Below are 15,353 nucleotides of genomic sequence, written 5' to 3' on the forward strand. Positions count from 1 at the left end.
TTTTTTGTCACTTATATATATAACATAATCAGTACTTTCCTAATCCACTGTGGGAATGGTAGTCTCTCTTCTCCAGCCCCTCAAGAAAAGTTTTAAAGCAGAGGATGTACTGAGATCCTGTATTACTAAGACTTCATACTTTTATAAACTATATTACAGTAAACTGTGAAGTATGATTAGACTGATCAAAACATAGAATTGTGAATATTAGTGTATAAAGTACACCTTCTGATATGTTGTCCTTCTTATATTCACTTACTAATGCACAAACTTGTCAGTTACAGTGGATCCACTCAGCAAGAATTAGTAAGATGTGATTTCTGTTTTTAATTTATATTATATGGCTGGACCTAAGGTATGAGTTTCAAATGTTTTGAAACTGAAGCTTAGGTACGCTGACTATCAGCAGTTGTGAAATGTTGTGTTATACATTTTTCCCTAATGCTGCTTTTCTCTTTTCTGCTTGATGTACCCTTTTGTGCTTTCAGGAGGACTGTGAAGTAGAGAACGTTTGGGAGATGGGTGGGCTAGGCATTCTAACCTCAGTACCTATCACTCCCAGAGTGGTCTGCTTTCTCTGTGCCAGCAGTGGACATGTGGAGGTAAAGCATCTTGTTCTGTTGTTGATCTTAGAATGTTTACAAGCACCAAAGTATTCAGCAATTGTGTATGCATTTCCTTTTTTGTTAAATCATGTTAAATAAGAGGAAATTCAGGCTAGAAGCTTTAACTCCATCCTTTGATAACCCTGTTGTGTCCCACAGTACCTAAACACATGATATATAAAATCATCTACTGTTTCAAGAGTTCTGTAGTTCTCCAAAAGAAGCAATCTGATCTGTATTAGGTATTAGGGTAACACTTTTAAAAACACCTTAGTCCCATTTTCAAACATGACTTAGGAACACAAATCTCATTGAAAGTCAGTGAGATGTAGATGCTTTTGAAAATTTTGCCACACATGTATCTCAGCCTGTTAAGGGTTGCATGCAGTAGGGGATATGTTTGTCCCTGAAAAAAAGTACCTGTAGTGCTTTGCGACTACCTAGGCAGAACAGGACATCAGTTGAAACTTGTGAGTAGGGCTGTTAAACGATTACAAAAATTAATCGTGTGATAATTCGTGCTGTTAAACAACAATAATAGAATACCATTTATTTCAATATTTTTGGATGTTTTCTACGTTTTCAAATGTATTGATTTCAGTTACAACAATACGAAGTATACAGTGCTCACTTTATATTATTTTTGATTACAAGTATTTTTGCTATACAAAAAGAATAGTATTTTTCAGTTCACCTTATACAAGTACTGGAATGCACTCTTTATCATGAAAGTTGAACATACAAATGTAGAATTAATACTGTTTTATTTTTGAATGCAGTTTTTTTTCTACAATGTAAAATTTTAGAGCCTGCAAGTCCACACAGTCCTACTTCTTGTTCAGCCAATTGCTCAGACAGACAAGTTAGTTTACATTTTCAGGAGATAACGCTGCCTGCTTCTTGTTTACAATGTCATCTGAAAGTGAGAACAGGCATTCAGGTGGCACTCTTGTAGCTGGTGTCACAAGATATTTACATGCCAGATGCGCTAAAGATTCATATGTCCCTTCATGCTTCAACCACCATTCCAGGGGACATGCATCCATGCTGATGACGGGTTCTTCTCAATAACAATCCAAAGCAGTGCGGACCGACGCATGTTCATTTTAATTATTTGAGTCAGATGCCACCAGCAGACGGTTGATTTTCTTTTTTGGTGGTTTGGGTTCTGTAGTTACTGCATTGGAGTGTTGCTCTTTTCAGACTTCTGAAAGCATATGCCACACTTCGTCCCTCTCAGATTTTGGAAGGCACTTCAGATTCTTAAACCTTGGGTCGAGTGCTGTAGCTTTCTTTAGAAATCTCACTTTGGTACCCTTGTTTGCCTCTTGTCAAATCTGCAGGGAAAGTGTTCTTAAAATGAACATATGCTGGGTCATCATCTGAGACTGCTATAACATGAAATATATGGCAGAATGTGGGTAAAACAGAGCAGGGGGCATACAGTTCTCCCCGAAGAAGTTCAGTCACAAATTTAATTAGCGCATTATGTTTTTAACGATCATCATCGACATGGAAACATGTCCTCTGGAATGGTGGCCGAAGCATGAAGGGGCATATGAACGTTTAGCATATCTGGTACGTGAATACCTTGCAATACCAGCTACAAAATGCCACGCAAATGCCAATTCTCACTGTCTCGTGACACTGTAAATAAGAAGAGGGCAGCATTATCTCCTGCAAATGTAAACAAACTTGTTTGTCTTAGCAATTGGCTGAACAAGACATAGGACTGAATGGACTTGTAGGCTCTAAAGTTTTTCATTGTTTTGTTCTTGAGTGCAGTTCTGTAACAAAATAAATCTACATTTGTAAGTTGCAGTTTCCTGACAAAGAAATTGCACCTACAGTACTTGTATGAGGTGAATTGAAAAATACTTATTTTTTTGGTTTTTTTTACAATACAAATATTTATAATAAAAATACACACTTTGATTTCAGTTACAACACAAAATACAATATATATGAAAATATAGAAAAGCATCCAAAATATTTAATCTATTCCAGTTGTTATTCTGTTTAACAGTGTGATTAAAACTGTGACATGAGTGCTTAAGGTGGTTTATATGTGTGAATTCCAGTGTAAAATATCTGAATGCAAATACTTGTTCTATGAATTCTAAACCAGAATTAGAGAACAGAATAGAGAGCATTCGGGTTTGGTTGAGAAGTCAACAGTGTTTGACATGCTGATGTTTTTCCCCCTTGTAGTTCGTATATTGTCAGGTCTGTTGTGAGCCCTTCCACAAGTTCTGTTTAGAAGAGAGTGAGCGCCCTCTGGAGGACCAGTTGGAAAACTGGTGCTGTCGTCGTTGCAAGTTTTGTCATGTATGTGGGAGACAGCACCAGGCAACAAAGGTACTAAGAATAACAAATGTGACCATTTTGAGAGTGCTGTTTTTTTTGTCCATCATAGAATCATAAAATCATAGATTATCAGGGTTGGAAGGGACCTCAGGAGGTCATCTAGTCCAACCCCCTGCTCAAAGCAGGACCAATCCCCAACTAAATCGTCCCAGCCAGGGCTTTGTCAGGCCTGACGGTAGAAACCTCTAAGGAAGGAGATTCCACCACCTCCCTAGGTAACCCATTCCAGTGCTTCACCACCCTCCTAGTGGAAAAGTTTTTCCAAATAGCCAACCTAAACCTCCCCCACTGCAACTTGAGACTGTTACTCCTTGTTCTGTCATCAGGTACCACTGAGAACAGTCTAGATTCATCCTCTTTGGAACCCCTTTCAGGTAGTTGAAAGCAGCTATCAAATCTCCCCTCATTTTTCTCTTCTGCAGACTAAATAATCCTAGTTCCCTACTTCCAGGAACTGTTTAGTTTAATTCATCTAAATCATTTAACAAACGACTGGATGTTTTGTGCACATGACAGCATAGTATTCTCATTCTGGTGAATTCAAATTGACTAACGAACATAGTGGCACAGTGAAGATTGAATCTAGTGTAAAATGGATTTTTGCATTTCTGTAGCAGTTGTTGGAGTGTAATAAGTGCCGAAACAGCTATCACCCTGAGTGCCTGGGACCAAACTACCCAACAAAACCCACCAAGAAAAAGAAAGTTTGGGTGAGTTTGCTCTGCTTGACTTATATTCCTTAGGAGCTACCAGCCAAAGCTCAAGCTAGTCAGTCTGCAGATCTTTGATACATGATGGGATTTCTTAGACTATGACAGAATTACAAATTCTATGTACAGCCTATTAAAGGATGATTACTGTTTTATAAGGTAAATTTGAAAAAGTTTATCATTAAAGACTGGCTTTTGAATGCTCTCATGGTGAATGAACTCTCTAGCATTGTATGAATGAAGAAGGGCAGGGATACAAGAGGAGACACCTGTATTTTAGCCTTATTATGAATCCTCCTGAGCAAACTGAGTGGACAGGGGCCAGGGAATTCCCTTATATTAGTAAGTAAACACATGAGATTCCATTCTGACATTACTGTCAGTGGACATTGTTATGGTGATGGGTGTGAATGGGATTAGTGTGCTAGACTGTTCCTTGTATTTCAGGTTGTTAGCTCTTTGGGGAAGGGACTGTCTTCCTCTTTACAGTGGCTAGCACGTTTTGTATACTACTGTAGTATAAATAAGTGTTTTAGGCTGCTATACTTATGGCTTTGTCAACTTTCTACATTAGCCCTGATCTAAAACAAGAGGTTGTACGGAATGTCTTAAGAATGTTGTCCTTGTCAATACCATGTATGTTTGTTTGTTTGTTTGTTGTTTGTTTGTTCCTTTTCCAAATTAAAGAAAGGTTTGAGATTAATTGTACCACAATTTCTAATGGCAAAAGTGCTAGACTGAAGCATATTTTCTGTTGCATGGTCAGCTTTTTACCATAAGGAGGGAAGCATCTTCTCTGCTACCGAAGTTGTCTGAAGTGAGGGAAATGACTCGCCATCCAACATGGGCCCAAAGATGCATATATATGGGATTTACTTACACACACACACACACACACACACACACACCCCTACCTCTGTTAAATAATAAAAATTGTGAAATGGATCTTTAGAACCCTCAGAAGATAGCAAAGATGCTAACTCCTGTCAAATCTCTGTCCCCTCTTACAGATCTGTACCAAATGTGTTCGCTGCAAGAGCTGTGGTTCAACAACTCCAGGCAAAGGATGGGATGCACAGTGGTCTCATGACTTCTCACTGTGTCATGACTGTGCCAAACTCTTTGCTAAAGGTACAAAACAATTGAGGTTGCAACGTTGTTTATGGTGAATGTAGTTTGAAGCTATTTTCAAGGTGATCACAACTATTGTAAGGAAATGTTATCACAGAATGAAGTGATGGTCTATGAGGCAGTTGAGCAGTGTTGCTGATTCCAAGCTATAGTGCAACTCCAGTGTCATGGCCAAGAACCAGTGAAATCATAAACTATGGAAGCTTTTGGTATGTGAAATCAGGGAAAGTAGGGTTGCTTTTTACAGCTGTTGACAAAGAAAAGTCAACACTGCCTCTTAGTGAGAGAGTTTGGGACTTCCATATAATAAGCACTATAAATTGTTCCAGGGGTTATTTCTAAACTGTTGTCTAAAGATCCTTACCAGTAGTGGAGAAGAGGGTACAAAATTTAAGACAGGATCATGGCCTGATTTAGGCCATGTCTATATGTACAGCACTGCAGTGATGCAGCTGTACCGGTGCAGCTGTGCCAGGGCAATGCATGTGGTGAAGACGCTCTATGCCGACAGGTGAGACCTCTCCTGTTGGCATAAAAAATCTACCTTCATGAGCGGCATAAGCTATGTCAGTGGGAGACGCTCTTCTGCCAACATAGCACTGTACACATGAGTGCTTATGCTGGTGTAATTTATGTTGCTCATAGGGGTGCAATATTCACAGCTCTAAGCGACATAAATTTTGCTGGCATGGGCTGTACTGTAGACATAGCCTAAAAAACAAATACTTTGGGTTAGGTGGCCTCCTCCTCCTCCTCAGTCTCAGTTCAGGATCTGAATCTACGGGGTATGGATGATAAGGAGAGGGGTAAATGACTAGACCGCAGTAGGAAATTGAGTTTATCCCACTTGCCAGATTAGCGGGATAGGTTTTTCTGTCTTATACTTCTACAGGCAAATTATCTTTTTCTCTTTCTCACTTTTCCCTATCTGGTCAGTTTTTTATTTTGTTACAAGTCTTGCAATAAAGGTAAAAATGAAGTGCCTCCTTATAGTGGAATTGTAAGACCCACATGGACTGTAGTTTATTTTTGTAGGCATTCTTATTTTTTCTGTAAGAGTAGAAGTAGGAGCAGTTTGCATTTGGGCGGGAAGGTTTCAGTGGGTTTGCTTCTCAGAAATATAGTAAGCAGCCAGCCGGCCAGCCTTTGAGATGTGCCTGCGGCATCTGGAATGATGATTGAAGCTCCTGGCTTATTTTCAGGAAACTTCTGCCCACTCTGTGACAAGTGCTATGATGACGATGACTACGAGAGTAAGATGATGCAGTGTGGGAAGTGTGATCGCTGGGTCCACTCCAAATGTGAAAATCTTTCAGGTGAGGCAAATTGTCTTTACTACTCAGCAGGCTCTCCTTGGCCCCTGGACCAATAATATGGCTGCATTAAAAGTTTCCATGTATGGGTGTTGCCACTAGACTAAAGGGATCAAATTTTAGACATTTAGAGTGTATGTTGGGTGGTATTTTAAGAAAAATACTGATTTTCCTGCAGTTGAACACAGGTTTAAAATTGACAGTTTTCGGAAAATTTTGATATCCTCCTTCACAAGCTACCTAACGTAATAGCACCGTAGCTGAGTTCCACGGTTACCCTCTATGCAAAGATCATAGAATCTTAGAATGTCAGGGTTGGAAGAGACCTCAGGAGGTCATCTAGTCCATCCCTCTGCTTAAAGCAGGACCAACCCCATTAAATCATCCCAGCCAGGATTTTGTCAACCCTGACCTTAAAAACTTCTAAGGATGGAGGTTCTACCACTTCCTAGGTAACTCATTCCAGTGCTTCACCACCCTCCTAGTGAAATAGTGTTTCCTAATATGCAACCTAAACCTCCCTCACTGCAACCTGAGACCGTTGCTCCTTGTTCTGTCATCTGGTACCGCTGAGAACAACCTAGCTCCATTGATTAATGATGGGAAAGACTAGGGTATCGCCGGACAAAGCAAGTGTGGTATATAGAGTTGTTCCTTTTTTGCCTCTCTCTTTTACCCCTCTTCTAGTTAAGCAACTCAGGTTAGGTTTGTTACTTTTTTTGTCTCCAGATGAGATGTATGAAATCCTCTCTAACCTTCCTGAGAGCGTGGCATACACTTGCATTAACTGCACAGAGCAGCACCCTGCCGAATGGCGGCTGGCACTGGAAAAGGAGCTGCAAGTTTCTTTGAAGCAGGTTTTAACAGCCTTGTTAAATTCCAGGACTACCAGTCATTTACTACGTTACAGACAGGTGGGTTCACCTCTGCGTTGAGCACAATTTAATGAGTTGCCCATCTCTGGATTGAGTTCTTTCTACTGTTGCTAGATGTCTTCTTTTGGGAAGTTGATTTATTGTACTTGGTAAATCCAAAGTGTATATAATTAAGTTTTTATTTTATATGGTAATCTACATAGGTAGACATGAAGGATATATGATTTTTAAATTAGTGTAGGACAAGTGGTGTTTTAGGGAGAGGGGAAGTTTGGGACTTCAACAGTAACAATGTCTCTGACTGACATTGTGGAGACTGTATGGTTGTAAGAAGTTGTCAGACTTGTGGAAGTGAATTTGTGTTTTCACAGCTGATCACTTCCCTTTGCATGTAAACAAGCTGCTACTTGCACCCATGCTAGGAAATGTAATAAATTGTAGAAATCCTTGCAGATGTGCAGGAGAATTGCCCCTGTGTAGATCACAAAGCTGTTTTTTATGAATTGGGGCTTGTTGCTGCTTAAATTCAGCAGTATTGAATGTATTCATTTTAAGCTCTGCTGCCAAATGATTTTGCTTTCCTGTCCAGGCATCATTATGCATACGTGCTTTTTGCTAAAGTTCTGGGGTAGCCTACCTTTTGTGCACAGTACGGTTTAATTGTAATAACGGGATAATAAAAAAATCAAAACTTCCTGCATATGCTTAGCATTTCCTGGGTGAAGTGACACTGTGGAATTACATTATAGGGCAGTGGAAGTTTAGGTCTCTTGTTTTGTATTCCTGCTCTGCCACTGTGCAGCCCAGAATAAAGTGCCTTCCCCACTCTGCTTCATTTTATCCTTCTGTAAAATGGAGTATGTTTACTTATCACACAGGATGGTGATAGGCTTAATTAATGTTTATGAATCACTTTGAGGAATAGCACTGTACAAGTACAAAGTATTCTGTGAAGGCAGTGGTGTTCTGCAGGCATGGATTTGTATGGCTCCATTTCTGAATGGTCTGAAAGTTGGTCCAGAACTTTGGCAGCTTGCCAGAAAGTTATTTTGTACAGCACAATAGGTGAGTGTGTTGTTTTGGATAAAAATGATAGGTTCATACCTTAAGGAGGAGTCTTAATTAAACACTAAACAGAAAGAGTTAATAAACAGGAGGACGTGAGCGAGGGGAAAGAACAAAGACTATGACCATGAAATAGCAAAAGGAATTATTGTAGATTGTACAACGTTTTAGTTCCACAATGAATTATTTAATAGAATTTGGTGACCATGTCTGAATGAGGAGTAAGGGTAGAAGTCAGCAGTAGGAATCAGTTTAAAAAGAGAGACATTTTTCCCATTTATTTTTTTGAGGAGCACTCAGAGCTTTGTCCATTGAGCCTACTGGTCTACTAACGTGTGACTTTGTTTTGTCACCCTATCTTAATTTCTGCAGGAAAATGTTAATGTATTTAAGTGAGACTCTCACTCAGTAAAACGCTGGATATAGAATGTTTGTCCTTTTCCTTTTAATGTTAACAGGCAGCCAAACCACCGGATTTAAATCCTGAGACAGAAGAGAGTATCCCATCCAGAAGTTCTCCTGAAGGTCCAGATCCTCCTGTTCTAACAGAGGTCAGCAAGCAAGAGGAGCAGCAGCCTCTGGACCTGGAAGGAGTGAAAAGAAAAATGGATCAGGGAGGTTACACTTCTGTGGTATGTCAAAGTTAGGGGGTAACTTCTCATTCTTGTTATAATTGCTCAGTTGTAATAAATACCCTTTTCTGGAGACTATAATGCCATCTTTGTGAAATAGCTCATAGAATGCCTTAGTCCTGTCTTTATTGAACAAGGAAACTTTTTAAAATATTAAATAATATTAAAGAGAAGCCTTTAAAATATTAATTTTACACCATTTTGTGACATATTCTTTTACACTGAGAAGGCATTTGGTTACAGTTATTACAGTTGCTGGTGAAAAATCTTCGTGTGTTACATCTAACAAAATATATATAGTCCAGTGACTTCACTGATTTTGCTTTCTTCTGAGTTCTCTGGAAATTTATTATTCATATTTAGAAGGAAGAGAGTCTTGGGAGCAGTGTATGTAAAAATGCTAATATAACTGAATCAACTTGCTATGTAACGAACTGGCACTGAATAATGTGATAATCTTACCAATTTTATTTTTTTCAGAAGCTTTTTCATTTTAAGATAATCTTGCCTTTGAATGTATATTCTGTTTCCACTGCAACCACATGCCGTGTGTCTTTAAAATAACTGCAAAATTTAACCAAGACACTGTATAAAATGGCAGTTTAGTTACCTCATAAGGTCCGTTTTGACTTTGGTTTTGCTTTTCTCGGTATTGGGTGAAGGAAAATCATGTAAATATTCCACATCACTTAGAAGCAACCCCACCAGTCAATTCGCAAATCAGCGTGCGACTTGAGGTGTAAAGGGGGCAAGATCTGACCTTTTGAGGAGGAGCATCCCATTCAGTGGGGGCTTACCATGCCGACTAAGGATTTGGAGACAGCACAGGTGTGCAGAAGAGAGTAACATGCTGATATGAACTGTGTTTTCTTGTAGTTGGAATTTAGTGACGATATTGTGAAGATTATTCAAGCAGCCATTAATTCAGATGGAGGGCAACCAGAAGTTAAAAAAGCTAATAGCATGGTCAAGTCCTTCTTTATTCGGGTGAGGAATATAGTTTATTTTTAAATACTGCTTTCTATGTAATTACCTCTTTGTGTTAAAAAAAAATAAATAAATAAAGTTTGTCCTTTCATTCCCAAACTTCCAGATTAGCTGTTTGTGCTGCCACTGGAATTCAAAGAGTTCATCACGTTCTGTGTACTTAGCATCTTTCTGGTTAAGCTATTGGTTGGTTGGCTGTCCTTGTGAAATACTTTAGTACCTTGGCATAGTTCTCGACCTTAATGAAATCTTCTTGACTGACCTGAGATCTGCACATTTGCTGTGGATCTTGGATGAATTTCTTGGATCTTTTCATTAATATTTTATTATTCTAATTTAGCATTGTTTTTGTTTCAGCAAATGGAGCGTGTTTTTCCATGGTTCAGTGTAAAAAAATCCAGGTTTTGGGAGCCAAATAAAGTAACAAGCAAGTAAGTAACTGTTTTGCATCTAGGAGCAGAACCCTGCAGTTTGTCACGTGTCAAAGCAAAAAAGAACAAGACATGCTGTTACTTAGTAGTAAAAAAAACACCAGTCAAATTCCCAGATGGGTTTATTGTATGCATTTTGTACTTCTGAAACTGAGAGACTAAAAGCATGATAGAGAGCCTGGTTTTGTGTGAGCTGCCCTCTGTCTAGCATCGCCTTCGTTCTGTGTTTATATCATCCCTGAAGGAAACAGACGACAGCAACACAAATGTTGAAATGTAACTGATTGGTAGCAGTGATTAGTTGAGAGCATATACAGGTTTTAAGTATTGAAAGGAACTGTAGCTGGATACAGACTGTGGATTGTTTACAGTGTCCAGGTCATTGGTAGAGCCAGGTCTGACCGTTGACTCCTGTTTACATTTTCAGCAGTGGGATGTTGCCGAATGCAGTGCTGCCTCCTTCACTTGACCATAATTATGCTCAGTGGCAGGAGCGTGAAGAGAGTAACCACACTGAACAACCCCCTTTGATGAAGAAAATCATTCCAGCTCCAAAACCCAAAGGGCCTGGAGAACCAGATTCACCAACTCCGCTGCATCCCCCAACACCACCTATCTCTAGTAAGAAACCAGATCCCTGTAGAGATGACCCAAACCGTGATGTGCCCATTCTTCTCCAGACTCTTGAGAGCCAAGGGGTAGACTGCATTAGCTCCACACAGGGACTTGTACATGTTCATTCTTTGAGAGAACTCTTGGGTATATTTGAATAATCTGTGAATGGTTTCATGATCTCTTGCTAGTTCAAACCTTATCAAGCAATGAGCATATTTGCTGTTTGACAGAGCTGATTGAGGCACATCCAGGATCTTGGCAGCTCCACTCAAATAAACTGGGCACAGGGGCCGGCTGTAGGGAGAGGAGAAGCAGGCAGCAAGACATAGGTTGCTGGGGTGGGAGGCAGAGAGGAGAGGAGAGTGTCAGGGACACGATACAGAAGGCAACATGAAGTTGCAGAGCAGTGCAGAGGCAGAAGAAGAGCGGCTCCATTAAGGACACCAGGAGCTGCAAGGATAGACGCCACAAGTGAGATCAAAGGAGGCTCTAATTGGTCATGGGAGCTGCCCTATAGCATGAGACTATTGCACAGGAAGCCTCAGCCCTTGGGGTGGTGGCTGTCTTTTCTTCATCTTTTTTCTCTCCCTGCCCATGAGGAGAGGAAGGTCAGGGGACTAGATGTGAGACCTGACATTCTACTGGTCCCTCTACCTGTCTCTTCTGGGCCAGGAAGAGACAAATACATAGATGTACCTGGCCTGAAAGGAGGCTGTGAAGGAACACCATAAAATATCTTAACCTGAACAGTTGTCTGGGATTCCTCTGCTGAGCCATGGCCAGTATCATGTTCATTTCTCCCCAGAAAGTGGCCCTATAGCCCCTGAGTTCTGCCTTACTGACCCTACTCTCTGGTTTAAAACACTCAGGCTAGTAATGAATGCTGCATATGCTGCTATTTGACTCTTCTACATTTGTGCACTTAAAACTCTTAAACTGACAAGTTTTCTAAACAAATATTTCCCTCCCCCACTCTATCTTTAAGAACCAGTTGCCAAGAATAAACATTCTTTCTTTTTGCTGTAAGGCTCTGATAGAAGCCGGGAGGATAGCCCTGAACTTAATCCACCTCCTGATGTGGAAGACAATAGGCAGTGTGCACTCTGTCTGAAATACGGTGATGATAGTGCTAACGTAAGTACCTGCACAGCACTCTCTCTACAGTAGTGACAGACTGTGACAGTGGATTGGCCTTTTGAGCTGCCGTTGATAACAGGATAGATGGTTACTGATTTCTCTGTTCGTAGTTAATATTAAAATAGTATTGCTTCATTAGGTCAAAAAAACCTTTGTCTTTAAGCCTGGTTTTGATCAGGAAGTGTGGTTTGGTTTTAATTCCAAATTTTAATTATTATTATTATTATTATTATTTGTTTTTGGCATTTTAAGAGTCACTCTTTTGATACAAGTTCACCAAATAATGCATAGAGGGAAATTATGAGCTGCATTTATTTCCAATGAAATATCTGATTCTGGAACACAGACAGAAAACCTGTAGAAACAAAAATTTAATTTTTCAGCACGTTGAGTACTGTGGAGCATGTAACAGGTTAAAATTGGAGCTACTACTACTACTATTTAGGCTGTCCTTTTTTTTGAAACTGATATTACTGCTAATTTGCTAAACTTCCTTTTTGGGTGGAGTGAAATCCAGTGCAAGTAGAAGTTTGCTGGGATCTTTATGCATTGCTGTACTTTAGGACAGTGGTTTTCAACCTTCGTTGAAATGTCTAAGATTTCGAAAGGAGTGCACACCTCCCATCAAAATTTTTAGGAGTCTGCAAATGAAAAAAGATTGAAAACCACTGTCCTAAGGAAACTTTGAAAAACTGTGTATTACATGTTTTTCTTTAGGATGCAGGACGTCTCCTGTACATTGGCCAGAATGAATGGACACATGTAAACTGTGCTTTATGGTCAGCAGAAGTGTTTGAGGATGATGATGGGTCTCTGAAAAATGTACACATGGCTGTGATCAGAGGGAAGCAGTTGGTGAGTATAAGCAAATGTGGCTTGGTTAGGGTTGAGACTGGAGTCCATCTAAGGGAATTCTTGTGGGTTTTTTCCCTCCTCTCCCTTCCTATTATTAATCTGATTTCTGATTTTAAGTTTTACCACTGTCTGTAACATAGAGTATGTTCCCTAACTAGTCCTTAGGCTGGCATTTGAAAACCTACTTTTCCTCCTGATGCAGTGTGAACTCCTGGTATAGAAAAATGTTGGAGACCAAAGGGTTAATTTGCTTGTAATATGAGGGCAACGCTTTATGGACTGAGAATTTTACAGGGGACTCTCCCATGAACAAATTATTTGTGAGTTCAGCCCCAGGCCCCAGCAAGTCTAACACATTAAAATGGGTTTGCAACCCACTTTGGGGTCCTGACCCACAGTCTGAGAACTGCTGCTATATATAGTTAGGTCTTTCTGGTTCATTTCTGTCTGCATTTGCCTTGACTCTAGTGAGGCTTGGGTAAGAGAGAGACACTATTCCTAGATCAAAATTCTAGGATAACAGGGCTAAAGAGTGTTAGTTCAATATAAGATATTGACTGAGCTGAAATGGCTGCTTGCCATTTGAGGATGTTCATAAAATCCAGTATAGGTTGGTTACTTTTTAAAGATCTCGCTTACAGAGAGAGACATCGTAATAAACTCTGCAAAAGGTTTTTCTCAATTCTGACCAGACTTGGAAAATGAACTAACCTTCTTATTGTGATGCAGTGGCTGCTTTCTTTCTAGAAGAAAGGAAATGGGGCTGAAGGCAATTGGACAAATCAAATTGAAGTAATCTGGCCAAATCTTGGTATTGCATCATTTCCCCCTAAACAATGGTTTTCATATTAAAACTTCAGAAATAGCGATAAATTGTGCCTGTATTTTGGCCAGCAGCAAGCCCCACAGGAGGGAGTAGTTGCCATTTCTAGGTCAGGGCTGCACATGCACAATTGTGCAGGCTTCATCCAAGAATACCTGTGTGGTTCTTGTCCTGAAGGGTAAGCAGGATAACCTCTTTGGATTTTGAGGGACCCAGAGTTTAGGTGGAAAATAGTATGGTCTTCAGGGAATTTTTTTCTTTCTCCAGTGCAAACACAACCCCCCCTGCACATGTGCGCTGTCTCCTGTGGATGGGTTTTTGGGTATGAGCCTATGCAGAATAACTCATTTGTATAATTTTTAACTTTGATTAACATAAGCTCATTCAAAGTCTTAAACCCCTTTTTCAGTCTGTGAAAGGAAGATTTGTTCAAAAAGACGTCTTTGTAATTTTTCCATGCTTTGGCTTTGTAGAGATGCGAGTTCTGCCAAAAGTCAGGCGCCACAGTAGGCTGCTGCCTTACTTCCTGCACTAGCAACTATCACTTCATGTGCTCCCGAGCCAAGAACTGTGTCTTTCTGGATGATAAGAAAGTGTACTGCCAGCGGCATCGTGACTTGATCAAAGGAGAGGTGAGATCACACTCATACCCCTTTTTGCCCAAGGCTTGGGAGAACTGTAGCAATAAGCATTTTTATTTCTTAAAAGGTTTAGGTGAATGTACTCTTCATGAAAGTAAGGACCTGACACACTAGTGTGGAAGAGAGGTTACTGATGTGACTAATAGCTCTGGATACATGTGGCAAGTGCTGTATAAGTCTCCACACAGCCCCGTCTGAGAGACCAAATCAAGTATCCATTGAGCGAGGTTGGGTGAAACATGCGTGTTTCCTTTAAAAGTAATGTGTTGCTTGGGGGCGTTCTTGCTCTAGGTGGTACCGGAGAATGGGTTTGAAGTTCTTAGAAGAGTTTTTGTGGACTTTGAAGGGATCAGTTTGAGAAGAAAATTTCTTAGTGGGCTGGAGTCAGAAAACATCCACATGATGATTGGTAAGGCCTGTGTCTCTTAGCGTTTGTTCTGTCTTTTGGTGCTGGAATCTGATCTCCTCTCTCTTCTAGAACCCTTCTTGTCCTCTTTCTGGTTTAGGTTCAATGACTATAGACTGCTTAGGAATTCTGAATGATCTGTCAGACTGTGAAGACAAGCTGTTCCCCATTGGTTATCAGTAAGTATAAACTGTTTCATCATTAGGTAGATCTTGCTGTACTAGACTCTTATCAGTTATGGGCTCGATCGATAGGTCTTTATTCAGGGAAATTTGCGTTGAAGCTGATTGTAGCTTGCTTGAGCAAAAACTGCTCAAGAACCTTGGGATTTGGCTGGGATGATTCCAAATAGTACAGGAAGCATATAGCCTCCATAGTTTTGAGAAGATGAGAACTGAAGACAGGAATGTGGAGGTCTCTCTCTACATTAGTGACACAATTTATTTTACTTTCTAAATATTTTCCAGGTGTTCCAGGGTGTACTGGAGCACAACAGATGCTCGGAAGCGCTGTGTGTATACTTGTAAGATCATGGAATGTCGACCTCCTATCATAGAGCCAGATATCAATAGCACTGTAGAGCATGATGAGAACAGAACAATTGCTCATAGTCCAGCACCCCCAACAGGCAAGTCTCTTAAGATACTTTTCTAGTGGCAAATCCTCTGTATATTTTTTTTCCTCAACCGTGTGGCTCATGATTTTTAGTAAGCTGGTGAGAGAGATTCCAAAAAGTGAATTTTTTGCCCTGTGCTCAGTG

General features: G+C 40.1%; 1 protein-coding gene across 1 annotated transcript in view; it reads left to right on the forward strand.

The window, feature by feature from the left end:
• The window catches only part of KMT2A (lysine methyltransferase 2A), a 52,235-nt gene that overhangs the window by 12,316 nt on the left and 24,566 nt on the right, over positions 1-15,353 (forward strand). The window contains exons 9-24 of the mRNA XM_050922144.1: positions 489-602; positions 2,817-2,963; positions 3,590-3,682; positions 4,693-4,813; positions 6,016-6,129; positions 6,856-7,040; positions 8,525-8,698; positions 9,575-9,685; positions 10,043-10,116; positions 10,544-10,737; positions 11,759-11,865; positions 12,586-12,723; positions 14,020-14,178; positions 14,479-14,596; positions 14,694-14,772; positions 15,061-15,221. Coding sequence (XP_050778101.1) covers positions 489-602; positions 2,817-2,963; positions 3,590-3,682; positions 4,693-4,813; positions 6,016-6,129; positions 6,856-7,040; positions 8,525-8,698; positions 9,575-9,685; positions 10,043-10,116; positions 10,544-10,737; positions 11,759-11,865; positions 12,586-12,723; positions 14,020-14,178; positions 14,479-14,596; positions 14,694-14,772; positions 15,061-15,221 — 2,089 coding nt within the window. The remainder of the gene's footprint in view (positions 1-488; positions 603-2,816; positions 2,964-3,589; positions 3,683-4,692; positions 4,814-6,015; positions 6,130-6,855; positions 7,041-8,524; positions 8,699-9,574; positions 9,686-10,042; positions 10,117-10,543; positions 10,738-11,758; positions 11,866-12,585; positions 12,724-14,019; positions 14,179-14,478; positions 14,597-14,693; positions 14,773-15,060; positions 15,222-15,353) is intronic.

This window comes from Gopherus flavomarginatus, chromosome 13, assembly GCF_025201925.1.
Source record: "Gopherus flavomarginatus isolate rGopFla2 chromosome 13, rGopFla2.mat.asm, whole genome shotgun sequence".
NCBI lineage: Eukaryota > Metazoa > Chordata > Testudines > Testudinidae > Gopherus > Gopherus flavomarginatus.